Source organism: Carassius auratus, chromosome 31 (genome assembly GCF_003368295.1).
Source record: "Carassius auratus strain Wakin chromosome 31, ASM336829v1, whole genome shotgun sequence".
Taxonomy (NCBI): domain Eukaryota; kingdom Metazoa; phylum Chordata; class Actinopteri; order Cypriniformes; family Cyprinidae; genus Carassius; species Carassius auratus.
The window spans coordinates 27,615,086-27,636,688 of NC_039273.1; the positions used below are offsets into that span (position 1 = coordinate 27,615,086).

At 37.3% G+C, this 21,603-nt stretch overlaps 1 protein-coding gene across 1 annotated transcript; it reads left to right on the forward strand.

Annotated features, from left to right (window-relative positions):
• Positions 1–738: 738 nt before the first annotated feature.
• Positions 739–21,520, forward strand: LOC113051032 (CAD protein-like). The gene is made up of 43 exons (XM_026214634.1): positions 739–1,181; positions 1,992–2,131; positions 2,247–2,376; positions 2,464–2,606; positions 2,701–2,842; positions 3,040–3,211; positions 4,214–4,399; positions 4,507–4,616; positions 4,760–4,902; positions 5,164–5,295; positions 5,441–5,674; positions 5,831–6,052; positions 6,180–6,368; positions 6,455–6,579; positions 6,682–6,815; positions 7,656–7,768; positions 8,255–8,505; positions 8,657–8,903; positions 9,004–9,102; positions 9,688–9,912; positions 10,000–10,182; positions 11,186–11,404; positions 11,484–11,651; positions 11,727–11,909; positions 12,490–12,594; positions 12,717–12,959; positions 14,507–14,588; positions 14,689–14,855; positions 14,943–15,107; positions 15,407–15,538; positions 15,643–15,844; positions 16,149–16,339; positions 16,429–16,569; positions 16,870–16,959; positions 17,123–17,279; positions 17,877–18,043; positions 18,131–18,205; positions 19,438–19,650; positions 20,034–20,159; positions 20,307–20,462; positions 20,574–20,675; positions 20,764–20,858; positions 20,964–21,520. The coding sequence occupies exons 1-43, from the start codon at positions 1,088–1,090 to the stop codon at positions 21,061–21,063; spliced, it is 6,693 nt and encodes a 2,230-aa protein (XP_026070419.1). The 5' UTR covers positions 739–1,087; the 3' UTR covers positions 21,064–21,520.
• The last annotated feature ends 83 nt before the right edge of the window (positions 21,521–21,603 follow it).

Below are 21,603 nucleotides of genomic sequence, written 5' to 3' on the forward strand. Positions count from 1 at the left end.
AATAATGGCTATTTTTTATTTTATCTTTATTGTTATAAATAATAACTGATGCAAAAATGAACAAATATAACAAAGAATCTAAACATTCAAGTAAAAAAATTATTAAAAATGTAAAAAAAACACTTTGGTATTGCTAGTCAAGGGCTTCACATGTAAAAGTTGCTTGATCTATGCCTATTTCTCTCCTGATTCAGACAAGATGACTTTTCCACTGGAGGGAAATTATGTAAGGAAGCTTCATAATTTTAGCCAGGAGCAATGTTTGCAAGTTGAAAAATGTCTTATATATGTGTTTCTTACAAACACAGCATTTCACTTCACAACACATTAATCAATGGACTGAAGTGAAGTGGATTATTTGTAGATTGTTGTGATGATTTTTTTTCATCCATCTGGACGCTCATTCTGACTGCACCCATTCACTGCAGGTGGCATTGTATATCTATTATATTATAGAACTTTCTGATTTTCACTAATGTGGTTATATTGTACATTTACAATATAATTTATTTTTATTTTGGGGTATTCAATGTGAGCCTTACATACAGGTTAAAATACATGAGATATATTTGATACTTTTGCAATTTATCATTAATTTTTTTTATATAAAAAATTTCAAGAAAGCGGATAATTAAGCATCGTTGTAATTTTTGTGAACGAAGCCTAGAGCAGGCCCCTGCCCCCTCCTTTCTGACGTGGTGACGCGCAGTGGTTTTGCACGCTAGTATAAAACCAGCTGAAGTTCATGCGCACGGCTCCACGCTGCTGTGAATGGAGCACAGCGTGGACTTATCTCTAATTTACCAACCAGAGATTTAACCTTTAACCAACTTAAAGCATCGCAATCGGCAAATGAGCTTCTTCTACATCAGGACAGCATGATATTTGGCCTAGATACCAATATCTAACATCGCAATCGCATATATTTAATCCGTCTCCGGGTGATCTTCACCTTATGCAGCGTGCTTTTCACGTGGAAACTTCTGCGAAGAGGGAAAACGCGCCACACGGGCCATCCAGTTCTGTTCATATACCTTACTATTAAGCGTTGAGATTCTTTTTGCGTTAGGAATACTAACATTCAGTCATGTTGATGAAAACTGCATCTTTAGTATTGGAGGACGGGACAACATTTAAAGGCCGTCTGTTCGGTGCCGTATCCTCAGTGTCCGGTGAAGTTGGTAAGTTCAGTGAAATCAAAAGAAATGTACAAGAAATGTGTGTCCCTCTCAGCCCTGTTTTCTACCGCTGCTCTCTCTTTCTGACCGGAAAGCGTGGCTTATAAATGTGTAACTGATGATCAGAAAGTTAAAAATATCCCGCTAAACGTTTAAAAGTGTACACTCATCATAGGGACTTCCTTTGGCATGTGTAACACATGGCTGACATCCCAGGCATATTTTTAGGTTCCTGCTCTGCTCAGTGACGACAATTGACCAAAAAAATAAAAAAATATAATTTGTGGCGATCTACCTAAATGCCCCTCATAGTCCAAAATATTCTCCATATAAAATAAATCTGGAAAATGTCCCAAAGTTTGACAAGTATGCATTTTTGTCATTGAAGGCTAAGACAGACTATTGAATGCCAACACATTTGAAGGGCAGAAGTATAAATTGTGTTTCCCCCTTCAATTTCATGCTCATTATTCATTTAGACATATATTTGCAGGCAGTTGCATTAGGAATGACAATACCCCTCATACTGACTGCAACCAGTAGTCCTACTAAGATGGTCATGATGTAGAAATTTCAGTAACACTACTATAATCTCACTATTTTTAAAATCATTTTTGATTCACCGCAACTAATATTCTATTGGCTTCTTTATTTGGTTAGACTTTAAACATTTTAAAAATTGGCATGTAGCCTTTTAAATTGGTTCCATGTAAACGTTCAAGTAGACAATCTGTAATAACGATCAAGTAAAAAAAGTAACTGATGTACAATACCGGCACTTTTGACATCAAGTCATATATTGTGTGTCCACAGTCTTCCAGACAGGAATGGTGGGTTATCCAGAGGCTCTAACAGATCCCTCTTACAAGTCCCAAATACTAACTCTGACATATCCGCTGATTGGAAATTATGGTGTTCCAGAAGATGAAGATGGAGAGTTTGGACTCAGCAAGGTGTTTTTCCTTTTATTCACACTGTAGCACTTTTATCATTTCATAAGGCTTCTAAAACCGATTGTTCTAATACTACTGCTATGATTTGTTCTAAATATTCCTCTTTGTGGTCTAGTGGTTTGAATCTTCCAAAATCCATGCTGCGGCTCTGATTGTTGGGGAGCTCTCTGAGAATCCCAGTCACTGGAGCTCCGCCAAGTCTCTGGATCAGTGGCTCCGAGAGCAAGGCATCCCTGGACTTGAAGGTCAGTTAGTACAAGTTCTTTGAAGTAAGTGATTTGGTTTAGGTTTTAGAATTAATACAAATAATACATTTTTAACTGTGAAATCAGGGGTTGACACACGATGCTTGACCAAAAAGATCAGAGAAAAGGGAACCATGTTGGGAAAACTTGTGGTGGAAGGAACTTCTGCCAATGACATTCCATTTGATAATCCAGACACCCGAAATCTTGTTAAGGAAGTTTCCATGAAAGTACGTGTCTTTTGTGTTCTCAGATTCAATTTAATTTATTTAATATTGTTTAATGGCAGCTTATATCTTGAGTTATTTATGCCTGATTCAACAGGAACCAAAAGTTTTTAATCCAGAAGGCACAGTGAGAATCACTGCCATAGACTGTGGCATCAAGTACAACCAGATCCGTTGCCTGTGCCAGAGAGGTGCCCGGGTCACCGTTGTCCCCTGGAATTATCCTCTAGACAGCAATGGTGAGCCATGGCATGGTTTTCCACATATTACTGAAGCATGTGTTGGTTTTTTCTAAATGCTTATTTAAAGATGCATGTAATCTGCTGTTTTAGGGTTAGAACATGTTTTGCATGGCTATATTACTAGACTTTAGACACTAATAGTAATTCTAGTAATCAATAGAAAATTATATCACTGTGCTTCTGTGTTTCTCTAGAATTTGATGGGTTGTTTATCAGCAATGGTCCTGGCAATCCTGAGTACTGTAAGGAGACCGTAGAGAATATACGGAAGGTTGCATGTGTGGAGAATCCCAAACCTGTCTTTGGGATTTGTCTGGGCCATCAGCTGCTATCTTTGGTCATTGGCGCAAAGACATACAAAATGAAGTAAGCAACTTGTTAATGTTTTACACTTTCTGCTGACTTCTAAAGCACATTTCATAAACATAGTTCACTCAGAAATGAAAATTTTCATGTATTAACCCTAATATCATTCCAAACATGCATGCATTTTTATTCTGTTGAATACAGTTTGGATGTTGGGAACTAATCAACATCGAAGCCGACTGACCTTTATTGTACGGACAAAAAAAGATAGTTAAAATTTTCATCTTCTATGTTCCTCAGAATTAAGTCATACAGATTTGTAACGACATGAGGGTAAAGTAGTAAAGTAAATAATGACAGACTTTTATGTATATTTGGATGGACTATCCCTTTATTGGATGTTGTCATCACATTTATTAAAGAAAAATTGAAGGATAGCTGTGCATGTTATTAAAATCACATATGAAATAAAAGTAAAATGTAATGCGGTTGTACCTACATAAAGATATTAAGTAAAAATGGCTTTTATTAAATTGGTCTTTTATTAAGGTTAATATAATGCTCTTATATTCAAGATACGTGATTCTCAATATGTTGTACAATTTAATTTCTCAAGGAAACTTGTACTTGTTTTGTAAAATGTAATGAAAACAAGATAAAGGATAATAACAATAGGGTTTTTACAGTGTAATTGAACCAGACAGCATCACGTTATGGTTAGTGGATTAAGGGGTTAGCAGAGGAAAAAAGCCATGCCATTCCAGTTTTCATGAAGGAGCAGCATGGTGTGAAATCTTGTTGCTGAGCTCAGCAGTCTAGTCTGGTTCTGGGATAAGCGGTAGTGTTTTTGTAAGAGTCCTGGGATATTTGCTTTGCTTGCTTGTGCTCAAGGCCGGATGAGATGCCAGTGTACAGGTCTTTTGTTTTTTTTTGTTTTTTTTTTTCAGAAGCAGACAGTTAGCGGGTTCGTTCAGACATGGTTTTTGTCTGTGAATCATTGTACATTTTTTAAGATCCACAATAAGATGATACAATTTAATTCATGGGACTTGTATATTTCAGGTATGGTAATCGTGGCCATAACCAACCCTGCATCCATAAAGGGACAAATCGCTGTTTCATCACCTCTCAGAATCATGGGTTTGCTGTGGATCCCAAAACTCTCCCAGAAGACTGGGATGTGCTCTTCACCAACGCCAATGACCAAACCAGTGAGGGCATTGTTCATAACCACAAACCACTCTTCAGGTTGGCCTTCATTTCCCATTGGCGTCTTCATTACATACACTATCAATTGGCATAAATGTTGTATAAAATTGTTGTTGATAATTTATGTTTATTCTTCTCATTTTCAGTGTCCAGTTCCATCCTGAACACATGGCAGGCCCAACTGACCTTGTTGGTCTCTTTGATGTGTTCCTGGATACAGTCAAAGATGCTAAAGAGGGCAAAACTGGAAAATCAGGTGATTTGTTATGATGTACTGATGACTGTCAAACAAGCATATTCCTCAAAGGATTGTTAACATGTACTGGAAAGACATTATTATTGATGTGATTAATTCTGTTGACCTGACTAATTATTCATGAACCCTTATCACTTTTGCAGTTAAGCAAAAACTAACAGAGCACCTGACTTTCCCTGGATCTCCTGACTTGGAAGCATTTGTTCGACCTCGTAAAGTTCTGGTTCTAGGTTCAGGAGGGCTTTCCATTGGACAGGCTGGAGAGTTTGACTATTCTGGATCTCAGGTGATTGTCAAACTTTGAGTCGCCGCATCTCACTAGCCAACTAATGTTTTTAGTTGTAATATTTTATCAGTTTTCTGTTTTAATTTGAAACTTGCTTGATCTTCGAGTAATTGAAGCTTACGACTGAGTGTTTTAAACCGTCGACTAGTGGAAAGACATTTTGTCTAATAATTGTAATCTAATCATCTGTGTAATAAGTTAACCAAAATTATATGCAAGCACTTTTTTCCCCCAATGTTATTTGATTTTGTTTTTTCTTAGGCTATAAAAGCTCTTAAAGAAGAGAACATCCAAACCGTTCTCATCAACCCGAACATTGCCACAGTACAGACCTCAAAGGGCCTGGCAGACAAAGTCTACTTCCTCCCAATTACACCAGAGTATGTCACACAGGTAAGAGAACGCTATCCATCTCGGAGTAATTTACATGGTCTAGTTTTCTTGACAGATTTTGAAAATGTTAATAATGCTTTAAAAACAGTTTTTAACTCCAAACCATTTTCGAGTTCAAGCGTTCGTCCTGCTGTTCTACAAATAGGTGATAAAGAACGAGCGTCCAGATGGGGTGTTGCTCACATTTGGCGGTCAAACGGCTCTGAATTGTGGTGTGGAGCTCACCAAGCAAGGAGTGCTGGAAAAATACAAAGTGCGTGTGCTTGGAACCCCAGTGGCTTCCATAGAGATGACTGAAGACAGAAAGATCTTTGTGGAAAAGATGGAGGAAATCAATGAGCACGTTGCCCCCAGTGAAGCGGCCATGTCTGTTGAACAGGTTAAGCTCATTACTCTGATCTCAAATGTACCATAAAATAAATCTTTATGTATACAGACCCATTGGTACCCTAGGAAATAGTAGCCTATTATAAAGTCAAAATTTTTGATATTATTATTATATAAATTTTAAATTATTTATTTATTTATCCTATAGGCAGTTGCTGCCGCTGAAAGACTCGGCTATCCTGTTCTGGTCCGTTCTGCATTTGCCCTGGGTGGTTTGGGTTCAGGCTTTGCCAATAATAGAGAGGAAATGATCACATTGGTCACCCAGGCCTTCGCCCACACATCACAAGTCCTGGTTGACAAATCACTCAAAGGCTGGAAGGAAATCGAGTATGAAGTGGTGCGAGACGCATATGACAATTGCATTACGGTATGAAGCACCTAGAGCTTATTCTGTCAATTTTATTTACACAAACACTTATCCCAATTTACTTTGTGCGTTCACATTTGTGTGTTTGTTTTAACATTTCTTTTCTCATTTGTTTCTTCTCATTTAGGTTTGTAATATGGAGAATGTTGATCCTCTAGGAATCCACACTGGGGAGTCCATAGTGGTGGCTCCCAGTCAGACACTTAATGACTATGAATACAATATGCTGAGAAACACTGCTATCAAAGTTATTCGCCACTTGGGCATCGTGGGAGAGTGCAACATTCAGTATGCCCTAAATCCTGAATCTGAGCAGGTAATTTAGTCGCTTACATCATTCAGGAAAAATTAGTTCTAAAAAGCAGCGATCAACCCATAATCTCATTCTTTGTGTCTTGACAGTACTACATCATTGAAGTCAATGCTCGTCTTTCACGAAGCTCTGCATTGGCCAGTAAGGCCACAGGTTACCCGCTGGCCTATGTGGCCGCTAAGCTCAGTTTGGGAATCCCTCTACCTGTGCTAAAGTGAGCTCTTTTTTTATTTATTGAAATGAGCTATTATACAGAAAGTAATTGTACACTTCATATTGTACTTTTCAAAGTTGCTTAAAAGTAACTGTTTTCTAGGAATTCAGTGACTAATTCAACAACTGCCAACTTTGAGCCCAGTCTGGATTACTGTGTGGTCAAGGTTCCTCGTTGGGATTTGAGCAAGTTCCTCAGAGTCAGCACTAAAATCGGCAGTTCCATGAAGAGCGTCGGTGAGCTTCCTATGCAAAAAAAAAAAAAAAAGAAGAAATAAATTTGCAGTAGAAATCTGTATATTGTAATTTTCAAACCAGTGTTATTGTTAACTAAAACCATTAAAACATTTTTTTTATTAAAATAAAATGAAATATTAGATGGATAAACTGACTATAAAATGTAAATATAGATTATCTATAATCTAAATGTGAAATAAATGTAAAGCTAAATAGAAATATAATAGACAAACAAAAATTCTAAATGCACATAATTACTAAAACTTAGTCTATTAAATTATAATGTAAATTAAAATGAAAATTAAAAATAAGAGAATGTAAAATACTATAAAAACACTGTCTTTTTTTATACCAGATTTATAAGAGTTTAGTGCAATAGGCAATTAATGTTTAGTGATGAAAAGTATGTTTAGTTGAATTTACCAATTTTTACTTCTTACAAACAACGACCTTTTTGCTATTCCTTGCTACTTTTTTGAAATTATAAAAATGATTGATTTTTATATCTGCCTTACCAGTTACATTAGAATTGCTGTAGCAACATTTATCTAATTTGGTAACTGTAATATTAAACCAAGCTGATGGTAATTGTTAAAGGGACTATTACAGTTTGCATTTCAAAGTTATTCAAGTTGGTGCATATTTAATAATCATAGTTAAAAATGTTTAATTGTTAAAGCACCATTTTCTAAAAAAAATATTGTTTGTGAATTTTAAAATGGCAAAGTTCTGTTTATTAGAAAAAGGCCGAATTAGCATATTTAGTTCAGAAGGTGCTATCTTTTCTGAGCTCAGCTATCCAGTATGTTGTATCTCATTCAGCGCTCTCTTCCATCACAGGAGAAGTGATGGCCATCGGCCGCAGCTTTGAAGAGGCTTTCCAGAAAGCTTTGAGAATGGTTGATGAGAACTGTGTTGGTTTCGACCACACCATCAAACCAGCGTCTGAAGAGGTTTGTCCTAGTGTTATCAAAAGTACCAATGTCGGTACTGAAATAAAAAAAAAAGTGACCGTTTCCCACTAGCATTTTGTTGTGTGCATCCTCTGATTGGCCATTTTGTCCTTGTGCTCAATAGATATGTCTGTGATTGGCTACAATGATCATGGTTTCACACTCTTCAAGAGCGTGATGAGCGTGAAGTGATGATCATTGTAGCCAATCACAGACTTATCTGTTGAGCACAAGAACACCATTTAAGAATCCCCTCAACAGCTCACAAAATGCTAGTGGGAAATGTTGGCATTATCACATTTTTTAAATTTCATTACCAACATTTAGTACTTTTGACAACACTAGTTTCTTGTGAAGTTGCACATCTTAAATCTCATTCCCATGTCAGGCTAACTTTTATTTATTTGTTTTTTTGCAAGTAGACAAAAAAAAAAACTACATGAAATTATCTTTTTTTTTATATATATATATTTTGTCTCATCTCAGGAGCTGCAGACACCCACAGACAAGCGCATCTTTGTTCTGGCAGCTGCCCTGCGTGCCGGCTACACAGTTGAACGGCTCTATGAGCTGACCAAGATAGACCACTGGTTTCTGCACAAGATGAAGAATATCACCAACCATGAGAAACTTCTAGAGGCGTATAATAAGGATGAGAGCGCCATGCCACCTGAGGTCATGAGGAAAGCTAAACAGCTGGGCTTCTCTGACAAACAGATCGCCCAAGCTGTGCAAAGGTATGCTGAATAATTTAGAGTTACAGATATAAATGTACTATTTTGATATTTCTTTTACTAAATCAGGCTGTTTAAGCGTCAATTCTGGACTTGTTTTACAAGAAAAAGTTAATATGGGCTGCAGTAGACCAATCTCTTTCCCCTGTCGCAGCACTGAGCTGGCCGTCAGGAAGATGAGACGTGACTGGAAGATCCTTCCAGTGGTCAAACAGATTGACACCGTGGCAGCTGAGTGGCCCGCCCACACCAACTATCTGTATCTGACCTATAACGGCTCAGAAAGCGATGTGGTTTTTGAGCAGCCCCATGTCATGGTGATCGGCTCTGGGGTTTACCGCATTGGAAGCAGTGTGGAGTTTGATTGGTGCGCTGTTGGGTGTATTGTTGAGCTGAGGAAGGTGAGCCATGCAGATTAAAGAGGAAAAAGACTAATTGAATTGAAGTAGGAAATGCGAGTTCATTATTTCATTGAGTGTTCGTGAACTATTCATTTCACAGATGGGATACAAAACAATTATGGTGAACTACAACCCAGAAACGGTCAGCACAGATTATGATATGTGCGATAGACTGTATTTTGATGAGATCTCCTTTGAGGTAAGAAATTAAATGTGGATATTTGGTGTATTCTCAGCAGTTGTCCTGATAACTGAAATACTTTTAAGCTCCTTAGGATACGAATACACTGTGTATCCCTAATTCTATCATTTAACCGCTGATATTATGGATTTTATGATGGATATTTAATTCTGCTTCATTTAGATTGCCTTTTGTCTTTGTTTGAAGTTGACTTAAAATTAGTCTCCTAAACACATACATGTTACGAAATTGTTTGTGATCTTTACCTAATCTTTAATCGATAGTACACCTTTTAAACTGTGCATTATGTTTAAATTAATTTGTTAAAATTACCAATGATTTATTTGTTTTTAAATTAGATGGATAGTTCAGAATTGTAATGTTTTTAATTGTTGTTATTATTATTAAATGCTATAAATGTGAATAACATTTATAATAAAAATAACGTTTAAATAATTTATAAATTATAATAAAATATTTAATAATATATCAATATCTAGTATCAGATCATAATAAAATATTAAACATGACAGTTAATTACTTTTAAATATTTTAATAAATTGAATTTGTCTGCTTCTTATAAATGTCTGTTTTTACTTGCAGGTGGTGATGGATATATATGAGATGGAGAACCCAGAGGGAATTATTCTGTCAATGGGTGGACAGCTGCCCAACAACATCGCCATGTCGTTGCACAGACAGCAGTGCAGGATCCTGGGCACCTCACCTGAATACATTGACTCTGCAGAAAACCGCTTCAAATTCTCCAGGATGCTGGACACCATAGGAATCAGTCAGCCCCGATGGAAAGAGCTGTCTGATACTGAGGTAAGATATTAAGTTAATTAATTTAGTTCAAAGAGTTCTTCTATAATTGCTTGTAACATCAAATACCCTTTGACATTTCTCTTGTAGTCTGCTGTGGGTTTCTGTGAGACCGTGGGTTATCCCTGCTTAGTGAGGCCGTCGTATGTTCTCAGCGGGGCTGCTATGAATGTTGCCTACTCAGACACTGAACTGGAAAAGTACCTGAGAAATGCTGTTGCAGTGTCAAAGGAGCGCCCTGTCGTCATCTCCAAGTTCATTCAGGAAGCCAAGGTTAGTAAAAAAAAAAAAAAGTCTATAAAAACATGAACCCTCCTTCAGGTGGTTCCAGTTAATAGTATAATGCATTTTTGGATATATGGGAGAGAAGGGATTTAATTATGAGGAAATGCAGTCAATTGGCACAAAATAACAAATAACATAAAAAAAAAAATACTGGTTGAACATGTTTTTCAGCACAGACGTCACCAGGGGTGAGAATGTAATACAATATAACCGTTCATTTCATGCCAAAGTGTTGCTTTGCCTTTCTAGTAGCTAGTGTTGCTTAAATTAGTGAGAATGGAAGAAAACGATTGCATGAAAATGCTTATATGAATGTGTGATTAGGCTACCAGCTTGTATTCAGGTTTTTTTTTTTTTTTCATATCAATACAAATGAGATATTTAATTGTATGGTTGTTTCCCCTATTTTTAGCTTTTAGATTTCCACTTGTCTCAAATAATCCTGTTAAATTATATTTTCAGTATTCTAAATTATGATGTCAGTTGTAATGCCTTAACTCGCTTATAGCATTTAAAATGATTTAAAATTATAGATTTTAGATTTTATTTTTTTTATTTTTTACATATTATAGAATTTAAATATTATCCATATGTTATCATAAATTGAAAATGTTTGTATAATCCAGAACTTTTATATTGGTTCATCCTTACTAGTGTTATTTAAGTATTATTTATGTAGTTTTTTAATATTTTAATTAGCTTTTTGTTTCGGTTTTCATTTTATTTATTTATTTATTTATTTTTAGTGTTATTACTAGCTTTATTGTATTTTACCACAATATAAACTTGTTTTTAAGTTTTTCATCTAATTTATATATTATGTTTTCTTTATTTAAATTATGGAAATGTATTTTAATTTTTAGTAGTTTTAGTTAACAAGTACAGCACTGATCTGCTCTTTAGTAATATAGCGGTTTAAACCTATTGTGGTTGCATGGTTTGCACTATCAAATTTTGCAGTGTTTATTTGATGGTGATATTTTGCTTTCAGGAAATAGATGTGGATGCTGTGGCCTGTGACGGAGTGGTCATTGCCATAGCGGTGTCTGAGCATGTGGAGAACGCAGGGGTTCATTCTGGAGATGCCACTCTGGTGACTCCTCCTCAGGACATCAACCAGAAAACCATGGAGCGCATTAAGATGATCGTTCACGCGATCGGCCAGGAGCTACAGGTCACTGGCCCCTTCAACCTGCAGCTCATTGCCAAAGTGAGTAAATTTTTATTTTTTTTAATGCTAGGATTTCTAAATATTTGATGCTGAAACTAAATTGTGTGTTTGTTCACAGGATGATCAGCTGAAGGTGATCGAATGCAACGTGCGAGTCTCACGCTCCTTCCCTTTTGTGTCCAAAACACTTGGTGTCGATCTTGTTGCCCTAGCAACAAGAGTCATACTGGGAAAGGAAGTTGAGGCTGTTGGGCTGATGAAGGGGATTGGCATTGTGGGAGTTAAGGTATTGAACTCTTGGTGATGTCTGTTTTTGTTCTCAGTATTTTCTAAGATCTAAAGATCTGCGTTTGACCCTCAGGTTCCGCAGTTCTCCTTCTCACGGCTGGCTGGAGCAGATGTGGTTTTAGGTGTTGAGATGACCAGCACTGGAGAAGTGGCCTGCTTCGGAGAAAACCGATATGAGGCCTATCTAAAAGCCATGCTTAGTACCGGCTTCAAAATCCCTAAAAAGAATATTCTCCTCTCTATTGGCAGTTACAAGGTAGTGGATTACTTTACAGCAAGTTGATTCATTTGAGTTCTATTCATATTAATTTGTTTCATAATCTAATTCACATTACTGAAAGCTGCTTACTCCATTACATATAAAAGCCAGTCACTTTTAACAAAACGGTAACCCTGAAATTTGGCGTGAATTGATTGTCCTGTGCTGTTTCCCACAGATAAAAATACCACAAATCGTGTGGTTTGTGAGCTATACATTAAGCATTTGGTGTGTGTGTGTGTAGATGTACGTGTGTATATATTTATGTCCTTTGTATATCACAAATTGTATAGACTTGCATTGAAGGGGGCCCTTTGAAAGACTATTTCAACTGGACATGTAAACGACCAACTAGCAGTGTTCTAGCAACCTCACAGATCACATTAGCATCCGCATGTCAACATATTTAAAACCACTTACAACACATTAACAACTACATAGAAACTCCCTGGAAATGAGCAACAGCACTAGTATAGTGGTGCGCATTTTGCACATTCACTCTCACTTTTTTCAGAGAATGAAGAAAATCTAGTTTCTTAAGTGAAAGAAATGTATTCGGTGTAAATTCTTCTTTCAGAATAAGAGCGAGCTCCTGCCCACAGTCCAGACTTTGGAGAGTTTGGGTTATAACTTGTATGCCAGTCTAGGCACTGCTGACTTCTATACTGAACATGGAGTCAAGGTACAGTGAATAAAAAAACATAGTAATTTATTAAAATATGTCTTTTAATACGTTTCTGCTGCGTTTTTCTTTTACAGCTCATTTAACGCTGCAATTCTATTTGTTTATCTGTCTCCTGTCAGGTGATGTCAGTGGACTGGCCTTTTGAAGAGGAGAGTGACTGTCCAAATAAGGACAAACAAAGGAACATCATGGACTATCTGGAAGAGAACCATTTTGACTTGGTCATCAATCTGTCCATGAGAAACTCTGGTGGAAGACGCTTGTCCTCCTTTGTGACCAAAGGTTACCGCACTCGTCGAATGGCCATAGACTACTCTGTTCCACTCATCATTGACATCAAGTGCACAAAGTTGTTTGTTCAGGTGAGCTGTGACGAACTCTCATTAACAACCCAACAAAATAAAAGGTTTATGCTATAGATGTGGCCATTAAAAATGCATGAGAAAGAGAATGTTATCGTCGCCGCTGCTTTTTTCAGGATGAAAGTACGAATCCTCTGTAAATCCTGTTACTTTTCACCAGTTTCTTGACTCGTGAATCTCCCTATTAAGAATCACACCTAAAGTAATGACACTTGTATGGCGCTGCTGACCTCCCATTCCTTGACATTTGCTAAATGTTTTATTCGCTTTGCTCTGCAGGTGAAAAAAAGCCGTTTTGTATAGTCAGTTTAGGCCTTGATTTCCCTTTCTTTTTTTTTTCTTTTTTTTTTTTTTTACCAACACTAATCAAAGTTAAACAGAAAAATAGCTGCACCTTTTTTTCTGGATGTTGATTGATCCAAGTAGTATAGCCTGGGCTGCTTTTAAATGGATGGTTCACCCAAAAATTTAAAGTTATCCCATGATTTACTCCCCCTTTAGCCATCCTAGCCGTATATGACTTTATTCTTTCAGACAAATTCAAACAAGTTATATTAAAAATGTCCTGGCTCCTCCAAGCTTTATAATGGCAGTGAATGATGGTCAAGATTTTGAAGCATAAAAAAAGTGCACACATCCATCATAAAAAGTACTCCACACGGCTCCGGGAGTTTAATAAAATCCTTCTGAAGTGAATCAATGTGTCTTTGTAAGAAAGATAACCGTAGTTTAAAATGTATAAACCGTAATCTCTAGCTTCTGCTAACTTGCTGTAAACAAAACTTGGTTCTCTTGAGACTAGCATATTCTCTACTACATCATCCACAGGAACACCACTCGCTCGACAGTTCGACAGCATGATGCAATAAAAATAATCAGCATTACTAGTGCAAAAGGTTGTTGGGCTTTATTATATAATTTTATTTAAAAAAAACTCTTTAAAACAAGTAGTCATGATTTAAAATGTTTATACAATACTGTTAATTGCACATCATAAAATAACAGCTCTTAAATTATCAGCACTTACTTCCTGTTCTAAACATTTAATTCTATTGTCCAACACACCGAAGCTAGGTTATGATAAGTAGTAATGCATTTTTAAGTATTTTATGTGAAAAAAATGGATATGTCACGGTTGTTTACATTTTACAGGTTATATTTACGTTTACATTTTTAGACCTAAATTCAGGATTTATTTTTTATTTTTCAGGTAATTATTGTTTTGGTTTGTTTGTTTATTTGGCAAGGTTTACACATCATACCCCACCAGCAATTCTGGACGTAAAAAATGTGTTTAGAGTTTGAATCATTAAAAATTACAGATTGGAGATGCTTTTCCAAAACAAGTCCATGCGCCATCAGGTGGATGTTCTGGGAAGTGTAACAGTTTTATTTATTTTATTCTAAGAAACTGGTCTGACTAGTCTTGTGGCATGTTGAGTGAATCGGGTTTGTGATCCTGCTTTGAAAACCATTTTTAAGGCGACATGTTTATGCTGTTGTAGCCATAAAAGTTTTGAAGATTGTAATGTATGTGTTGTTGGCAGGCGCTGAGGCAAATTGGTCAGGCTCCTCGTGTTAAGACTCACATAGACAGCATGACCTCACAGAAACTCATCCGTTTACCTGGTGAGTAATGCCACGTCCTTTCAGATGTTGTTCTTTGAGCTGTCAGCACTAGTATATGACATTGGTATGGCTGATTCCATTTATTCTTGAATGTCTAAAGGTTTGATTGATGTCCATGTGCATCTGCGGGAGCCTGGGGCCACCCATAAAGAGGACTTCTCCTCGGGCACGGCTGCTGCTCTGGCCGGAGGAATCACTATGGTGTGCGCCATGCCCAATACCAACCCTGCCATCATTGACCCCAGCTCCTTTGCTATGGCACAGAAGGTAACATCAACAAATTACATATTGGGTTGGTTATTAATTTACATCCAATTGTGATTATGGACTCTCTTCTGTCATGAATATGTCTAGCTCGCCAAGGCCGGGTGCCGCTGTGATTATGCTCTTTTTGTGGGGGCATCATCAGACAACGCTACACTACTTCCGTCCATTGCAAGCTCTACAGCTGGTCTGAAGATGTACTTAAATGACACTTATTCCACTTTGAAAATGGACAATGTTTCTTTGTGGATGGAGGTAAGGACAACAACTACAGCAATATTTTATTTCAATTCATTATATTTTTACCTTAATTTTAAAATAGTTGTAAAATAAAGTTAATATTTATAAATTTGAGACATTTAAGTAGATTTAAAATAAAATCAATTTAAAATAACAATGCATTTATTTTTATTCCATTTTAAATCAAATGTATTTAAACATTTTATTTAAAATTTAGTTTGAAAAATGTTATAACGTAATTTTTCAATGAAATTTGACATGTTTTATTATCATGTCATATTGTAGAATTTGATTACCATTTTCTTTGCATGCAGCACTTTGAAAAGTGGCCAAAGCACTTGCCCATTGTGGCGCATGCAGAGAAGCAGACGGTGGCCGCAATCTTGATGGTGGCGCAGCTGTATCAGCGACCCGTTCATATCTGCCATGTTGCCAAGAAGGAAGAGGTAAGAACAGTAGTCTAACAACTGCATTTTTTTTATTGTCATGGTAAATCCTTCATCCAGTTCCTGGTACTTGTAAGTAACTAAAATTATACATCGTTTCTCAGATTTTGATCATTCGGGCTGCTAAACAAAAGGGCATCCAGGTGACTTGTGAAGTGGCACCTCACCATCTCTTCCTGTGTGACGATAACGTGCCTGCCATTGGAGACGGCAGGGCACAAGTGCGGCCCATGCTTGGTACACGTGAGGACATGGAGGCATTGTGGGAAAATCTAGACATCATTGACTGTTTTGCAACAGACCATGGTAATAATAAAAATTATGTGTATGATAATGAAATTTCTTTGCTGTGCCTCACCTCTTTACATCTAATCTTGTTTGCTTGTCAAATAATTGTACAAACCTGTTTCAAAATCCCTAATCTGAGACCAAAATGATCAATTTAAAATTCAGCTTGAACTTTCAAGCTGCATTTAAACTTTGTACAGACTTTAAGCCTATTCTTTCCTATAGTGCAATATAATTTCCAATTGATTTCGGACATGTCTTCCTGTGACTTATGTGACACCTGAATAGTTCTTGTAAGCTTGTATTTATTTTTCACTTATAGCCCCTCATTCAGTAGAGGAGAAAAACTCTGAGAAACCACCTCCGGGTTACCCGGGTCTGGAGACTATGCTGCCTCTGCTGCTCACGGCCGTCAGCGAGGGTCGCCTTACCATTGATGACGTCATCAAGAGGCTCTATGAAAACCCCAGTAAAATATTCTCTCTTCCTGCTCAAGAGGACACTTATGTAGAGGTATTTCAGTCTGACATGCTTCAGATGGTGAATGGCTGCCTAAAAATTACAAAGTTTTCTCATTTCAAAGTGATGCTCGAATTTTCCAGGTGGACTTGGAGCAAGAGTGGACGATTCCAAAGCACATGCAATTCACCAAGTCAAAGTGGACACCATTCGAGGGCATGAAAGTGAAGGGGAAAGTCATGAGGGTGGTGCTCCGAGGAGAGGTGGCATATATTGATGGACAGGTAAAGCTAATGCTTGAATACACTACTGTTCAGAAGTTTGGGGTCAGTGCTATGTAATGTTTTTGAAAGAAAACCAAAAGCTGCATTTATTGGATAAAATATAGTAATATTGTGAAATAATATTTTAAAGACATTACTCCAGTCATTAGTTTCATATGATACTTCAGAAAAAAATATTTCTTATTGGTATCAATGTTGAAAGCAGTTTTGTATTTTGTATATTTGTGCTGAAAAATAGCACCCACAACATTTTTTTTTTTTTTTTTTTTTTTTATGCTTAATTTTTATTTTTGTTATAAGGTATTCGTACCTCCAGGATATGGTCAGGATGTGAAGTCATGGGCAGCAGCCCTGCCAGGAACCGCTGTGGTGATAAAGGATGCTTCTAAGGTAATGCATGAACTGACCCTTCAAAAACCTGGACATGCATTATTTATGGTTTAGCATTTGCTTTCTAATGTGTACTGGATGACAAAAAAAAACTATCAACTCACCAAACCATTTGTCTTCTGTGGTGTAATGGGAAACAAATAACCATGTTTGTTAATTACAGCGTGTGAGTGAGGCAGTGACTCCTGAGCGTCTCCGTCAGGCAGCACCTGTTCAATTGGTCCGTAGCCGTGCCCCGAGCCCACGCCGTTCAACTGGGGACGAACGCTTCATTCTCCCCCCTCGTATCCACCGTGCATCCGATCCCGGTCTGCCTCCAGGTGCTGATATCATACAGTGTATTCCCCTGAGAGCTTGTGCATGGGTTTATGTGCCAATTGAACCTCTGTGCTGCAAATGATTGGTTTACAGTTAAAAAATTATCACATTTTTAATTTCAGACAGTGGTTCATTTGGATGTCAGCTTTTGTTTGCTAGCACCAGTTGTTCATTTGTTTGAGCTTGCATGTCCCATGCATCAGCCGAACCATTTTCAGGTCCAATATTATCATATTTCAAGCAAGACGTGTCTTTATATGCAGATTTCAAAAGATCTACCATACAACCCCAAAAGACAATGGGTAAAGTCCATGTGATGTGTATGGTTTCTTCAAATCAATATCAAAGTTTCATGATTCTGCAACTGTCTGAATTGAAAATGAATATCCATATTTTAGTCTTTACACAAGCATAATAAAACAAGACATAATGGTCTGTCTTCCTGCATTGCCCATGCTTTGTTTGCATGCTGTTCCTTGTGAATCAGGTTGATCTCAATGAGCTCCATGTCCAGTGTATTGCCATAAAGTGAGATTTACTGATACATGGCAGTGATGTATTAGTTGCTGATTGTGACGTTGTTCTGCTTCCATTATCAGAATTGGCTACCCCAGTGGATACATATGCACACCCTCCTCCCCTGGCCAGGATCCTGTCACCTCCAGCTGGACAGCAGCAGATCCTGCCCCACCCCCAGACCTCCCCGCTGCTGCACCCGCTGGTGGGCCAGCACATCCTGTCCGTGCGCCAGTTCAGCAAGGAACAGGTGACATCATGTTGTCGAGTCCAGGAATATTGTATTTTTGTATTTACAGTGGCTCATCAATCTTTTTTGTCTGTCTTGGGCTTTCAGATGTCACACTTGTTCAATGTGGCTCATAATCTTCGTCTGATGGTGCAGAAAGAAAGACCCTTGGATATTTTGAAGGTATACGGGCTATTAGTAAATTCTTCACTTTTTGTCAAGTTAATACAAATTACCTGGTTGTGATAATTCACAAAGCAGCTCAGTCTCCTCATTTAAACTAAGCTGATGGGAAAGCCTATCCATTCAGTTTGAAGCAGCATTTGACAATTAAGAGAGATGGCAGATTTTTAAACCTTTTTTTTATCATTCAAATTTGGCTGGGTGGTTAAACCACTCCTTTTTTTGTGGTGTGATTTTAATATTGCTTTACACAGACTTTAACTCATGAGTTATTAGTTTGAATCAGTCTAATGACTCTGGCTGACTGAATCAGTCAGAGTGGTTCTTGTCTTATTGGATCAAAAGTCAATATGTTCTGTGATCGAAAACTCTACTGTGAGAACAAATGACCCATGAGACTTAAATGCAAGTGTAATTACAGAATGCTTATCTATTTACTGGAACAATGTGTAGTTAAAGATTATTACATTCACACAGAGTTCTGTCATAAGATTATTTCAGATGTTAGCAAAAGGCAGTACTGTTTTTAAATGAAGTACCGTTCAAAAGTTTAAACAAATTAGTAACTGTTTTTTGAACAGCAAATCACCGCTGCTAAAAGTTTTGCATCACAAAAAATAAATTGCATTTTAAAATGCATTCAATTTATTTTAATATTTCTAAATATTACCCCCCCTCCCTTTTTTTAACTGTACTTCGATATAATAGATGCAGCCTTACTGAGCATTAATTAAAAAAAAATGATTACAATTAAAAATTGTACAGTCCCCAAGCTTTTGAACAGAAGTGTATATAGAGATGGGATATGTTATTTGCCTGAAGGTATATGGTGAGTCTCACACTTAAAGACTTTTTTAGAAGAATGTGGAATAAGTAGATTGGACCTTGATTCAATCTGTAGACCACAATATTTTTGGATTACGGAGAATCATTCTGTCCCATAACAGAGTAGATGTCACTGGATTATTTATAGTGTATTACAGCCCATTTTGAGCATTTATTACATAAACCTTCCCCAGCTGGAGTATTTAACTGCTCAAGTCAGCATCAGTCTGGAGTCAGGAGGATGTTGTTCAATCTGGCTGTGATGTGTCAGTTTGAGATCAATCTCTTCCTTTAGGAATGGGCTTCTGTGGCCCTTGGAAACAAAACCTCTTGATGTCTTGAACATAGAAGAAATAACATGTTCTTATAAACTTTTATTTAATTCCATTCTGCTGCTCTTCTCCCAGGGTAAAGTCATGGCCTCCATGTTCTATGAAGTGAGCACTCGCACCAGCAGTTCATTCTCCGCAGCAATGCACCGTCTGGGAGGGTCAGTGGTGCATTTCAGCGAGTCCACATCCTCCACACAGAAGGGCGAGTCTCTGGCTGATTCGGTTAACACCATGAGCTGCTATGCTGATGTCATTGTTCTGCGCCACCCCATACCTGGAGCTGTAGAAGTGAGTCACATGTTAATGCATTTTTTTATTTTATTTTATTTTTTTTTATTTTTTTTTTTTAAGTAATGCACACTAGTGACTTATGTTCAGCAAGGCTGCATTTAATCGATCAAAATGCAGTAAAAACTGTAATATTGTGAAATGATTATAATTTTTTTTTTACATTTTTCATTAATTCCTGAGGAGTTTTTGAATGGAAAGTTAAACTTTAAAAAATAGGAAAACGTTGTAAAATATTGTAACATCTTTGTCACTTTTTCAATCAATATTGCATTTTGTATTATCATTTAATAATTAAAATTAATTTGAATGAATGTTTTAGTGTTTGCTAAATATAATTGGTCTGTGTCTCAGTCTAAACTGAAAATCTTTTTGCTTTGTAGAGTGCGGCAAGACATTGTCGACGGCCGGTGATCAACGCTGGTGATGGGGTCGGAGAACATCCCACTCAGGCCCTTCTGGATATCTTTACAATCCGAGAAGAGCTGGGAACAGTCAATGGCATGACTGTGAGTTCACATGGGGAAAAATATTGTCGTCTTATACTTTTAGCTTGTTGAAGTTTCCACTTTGAGCCGAAGTGTGCCATTTCTGTGCCACTAGCATCACCAAACAGAATGTTGTGCTTTTTTTTTATTTTTTTTTTTTTATCTCAGATTACCATGGTAGGCGATCTGAAACATGGTCGCACTGTGCATTCTCTGGCTAGACTTCTTACTCAGTACAGGATCACTTTGCGCTACGTGGCTCCCAAGAACCTCAGCATGCCTGCCGAGATCATTGACTTTGTGGCCTCCAAAGGCATTAAACAGGTACATCACAATCAAAAGTATGAATTCAGGAGTGGACTGTTACTTGCTTTTATTTGCATTGCTCCCCCCAGCCCCTCAAATGTGTCTAAACTTCTCCAAATATGTCCACAGGAGGAGTTTAACAGCATTGAAGAGGCCCTTCCAGAGACTGATGTCCTGTACATGACCAGAATACAGAAGGAGCGATTCGCCTCTGAAGAGGAGTACAAAGCAGTGAGAGATTTTGCTGAGGAGGTCGTTGCATCTGCTTTTATATCTGACATGTCATCGTATTATAAATGGTATACTTGTTTTTTGACAGTGTTTCGGCCAGTTCATCCTCACACCACATATCATGACGGGAGCCAAAAGGAAGATGGTGGTCATGCATCCTCTTCCCAGAGTCAATGAGATCAGGTCTGCTCTTCTTAATTAAAAAGCAGGCAAAATAGGAAGTTACACGAACGAGTGCCGAATACAGAGTTTTGTTTGCCGTCTTTTATAATCCTATTTTGTTTTCAGTGTGGAAGTGGACACGGATCCTCGGGCTGCTTACTTCCGACAGGCGGAGAACGGGATGTATATTCGGATGGCGCTGCTGGCTACTGTGCTGGGTCGGTGAAGGGATCATCATAGTCTATTCATGGACATTTGGCAGTAAAGGGAAATGTTTTGTTTGCAACATACTGATTCCATGATTTGTGTTTGTGTGCTCTCCATATAGTTCCAGATGGTGAGAAAGTACCCAGATTTATTGTTACTTTCAGTACTGACTGCAAAAAAATTCCATATATTGAGTATTTGATTTTAAACATGAACATTAAAGCAACCACAAACTAGTTTCATCCTGAATTTCTTCGGTTATTTCATTTAATTATATTACACAAAAAATCTGCTAAATTTAGCAAACTGTTACACAAAAAAAAACAGTTGTACTACTCCAGCTCTTACTGGTAGTATAAATGTAAATGTTTTTTTTAATTTGCATTTACAACAATATAGACATCTTTACATGCAATCATGGTCACTTAGCAAAACTTTTGTAATTGTATTTTTAGACAATAAAAAAATAAAATGCACTCTCCGATCTTTTTCTTCTATATCTCTGTTGTTCTAATGCAATGTACTGGTACAAATGAAGGGAGAGAATATCAACATAAAC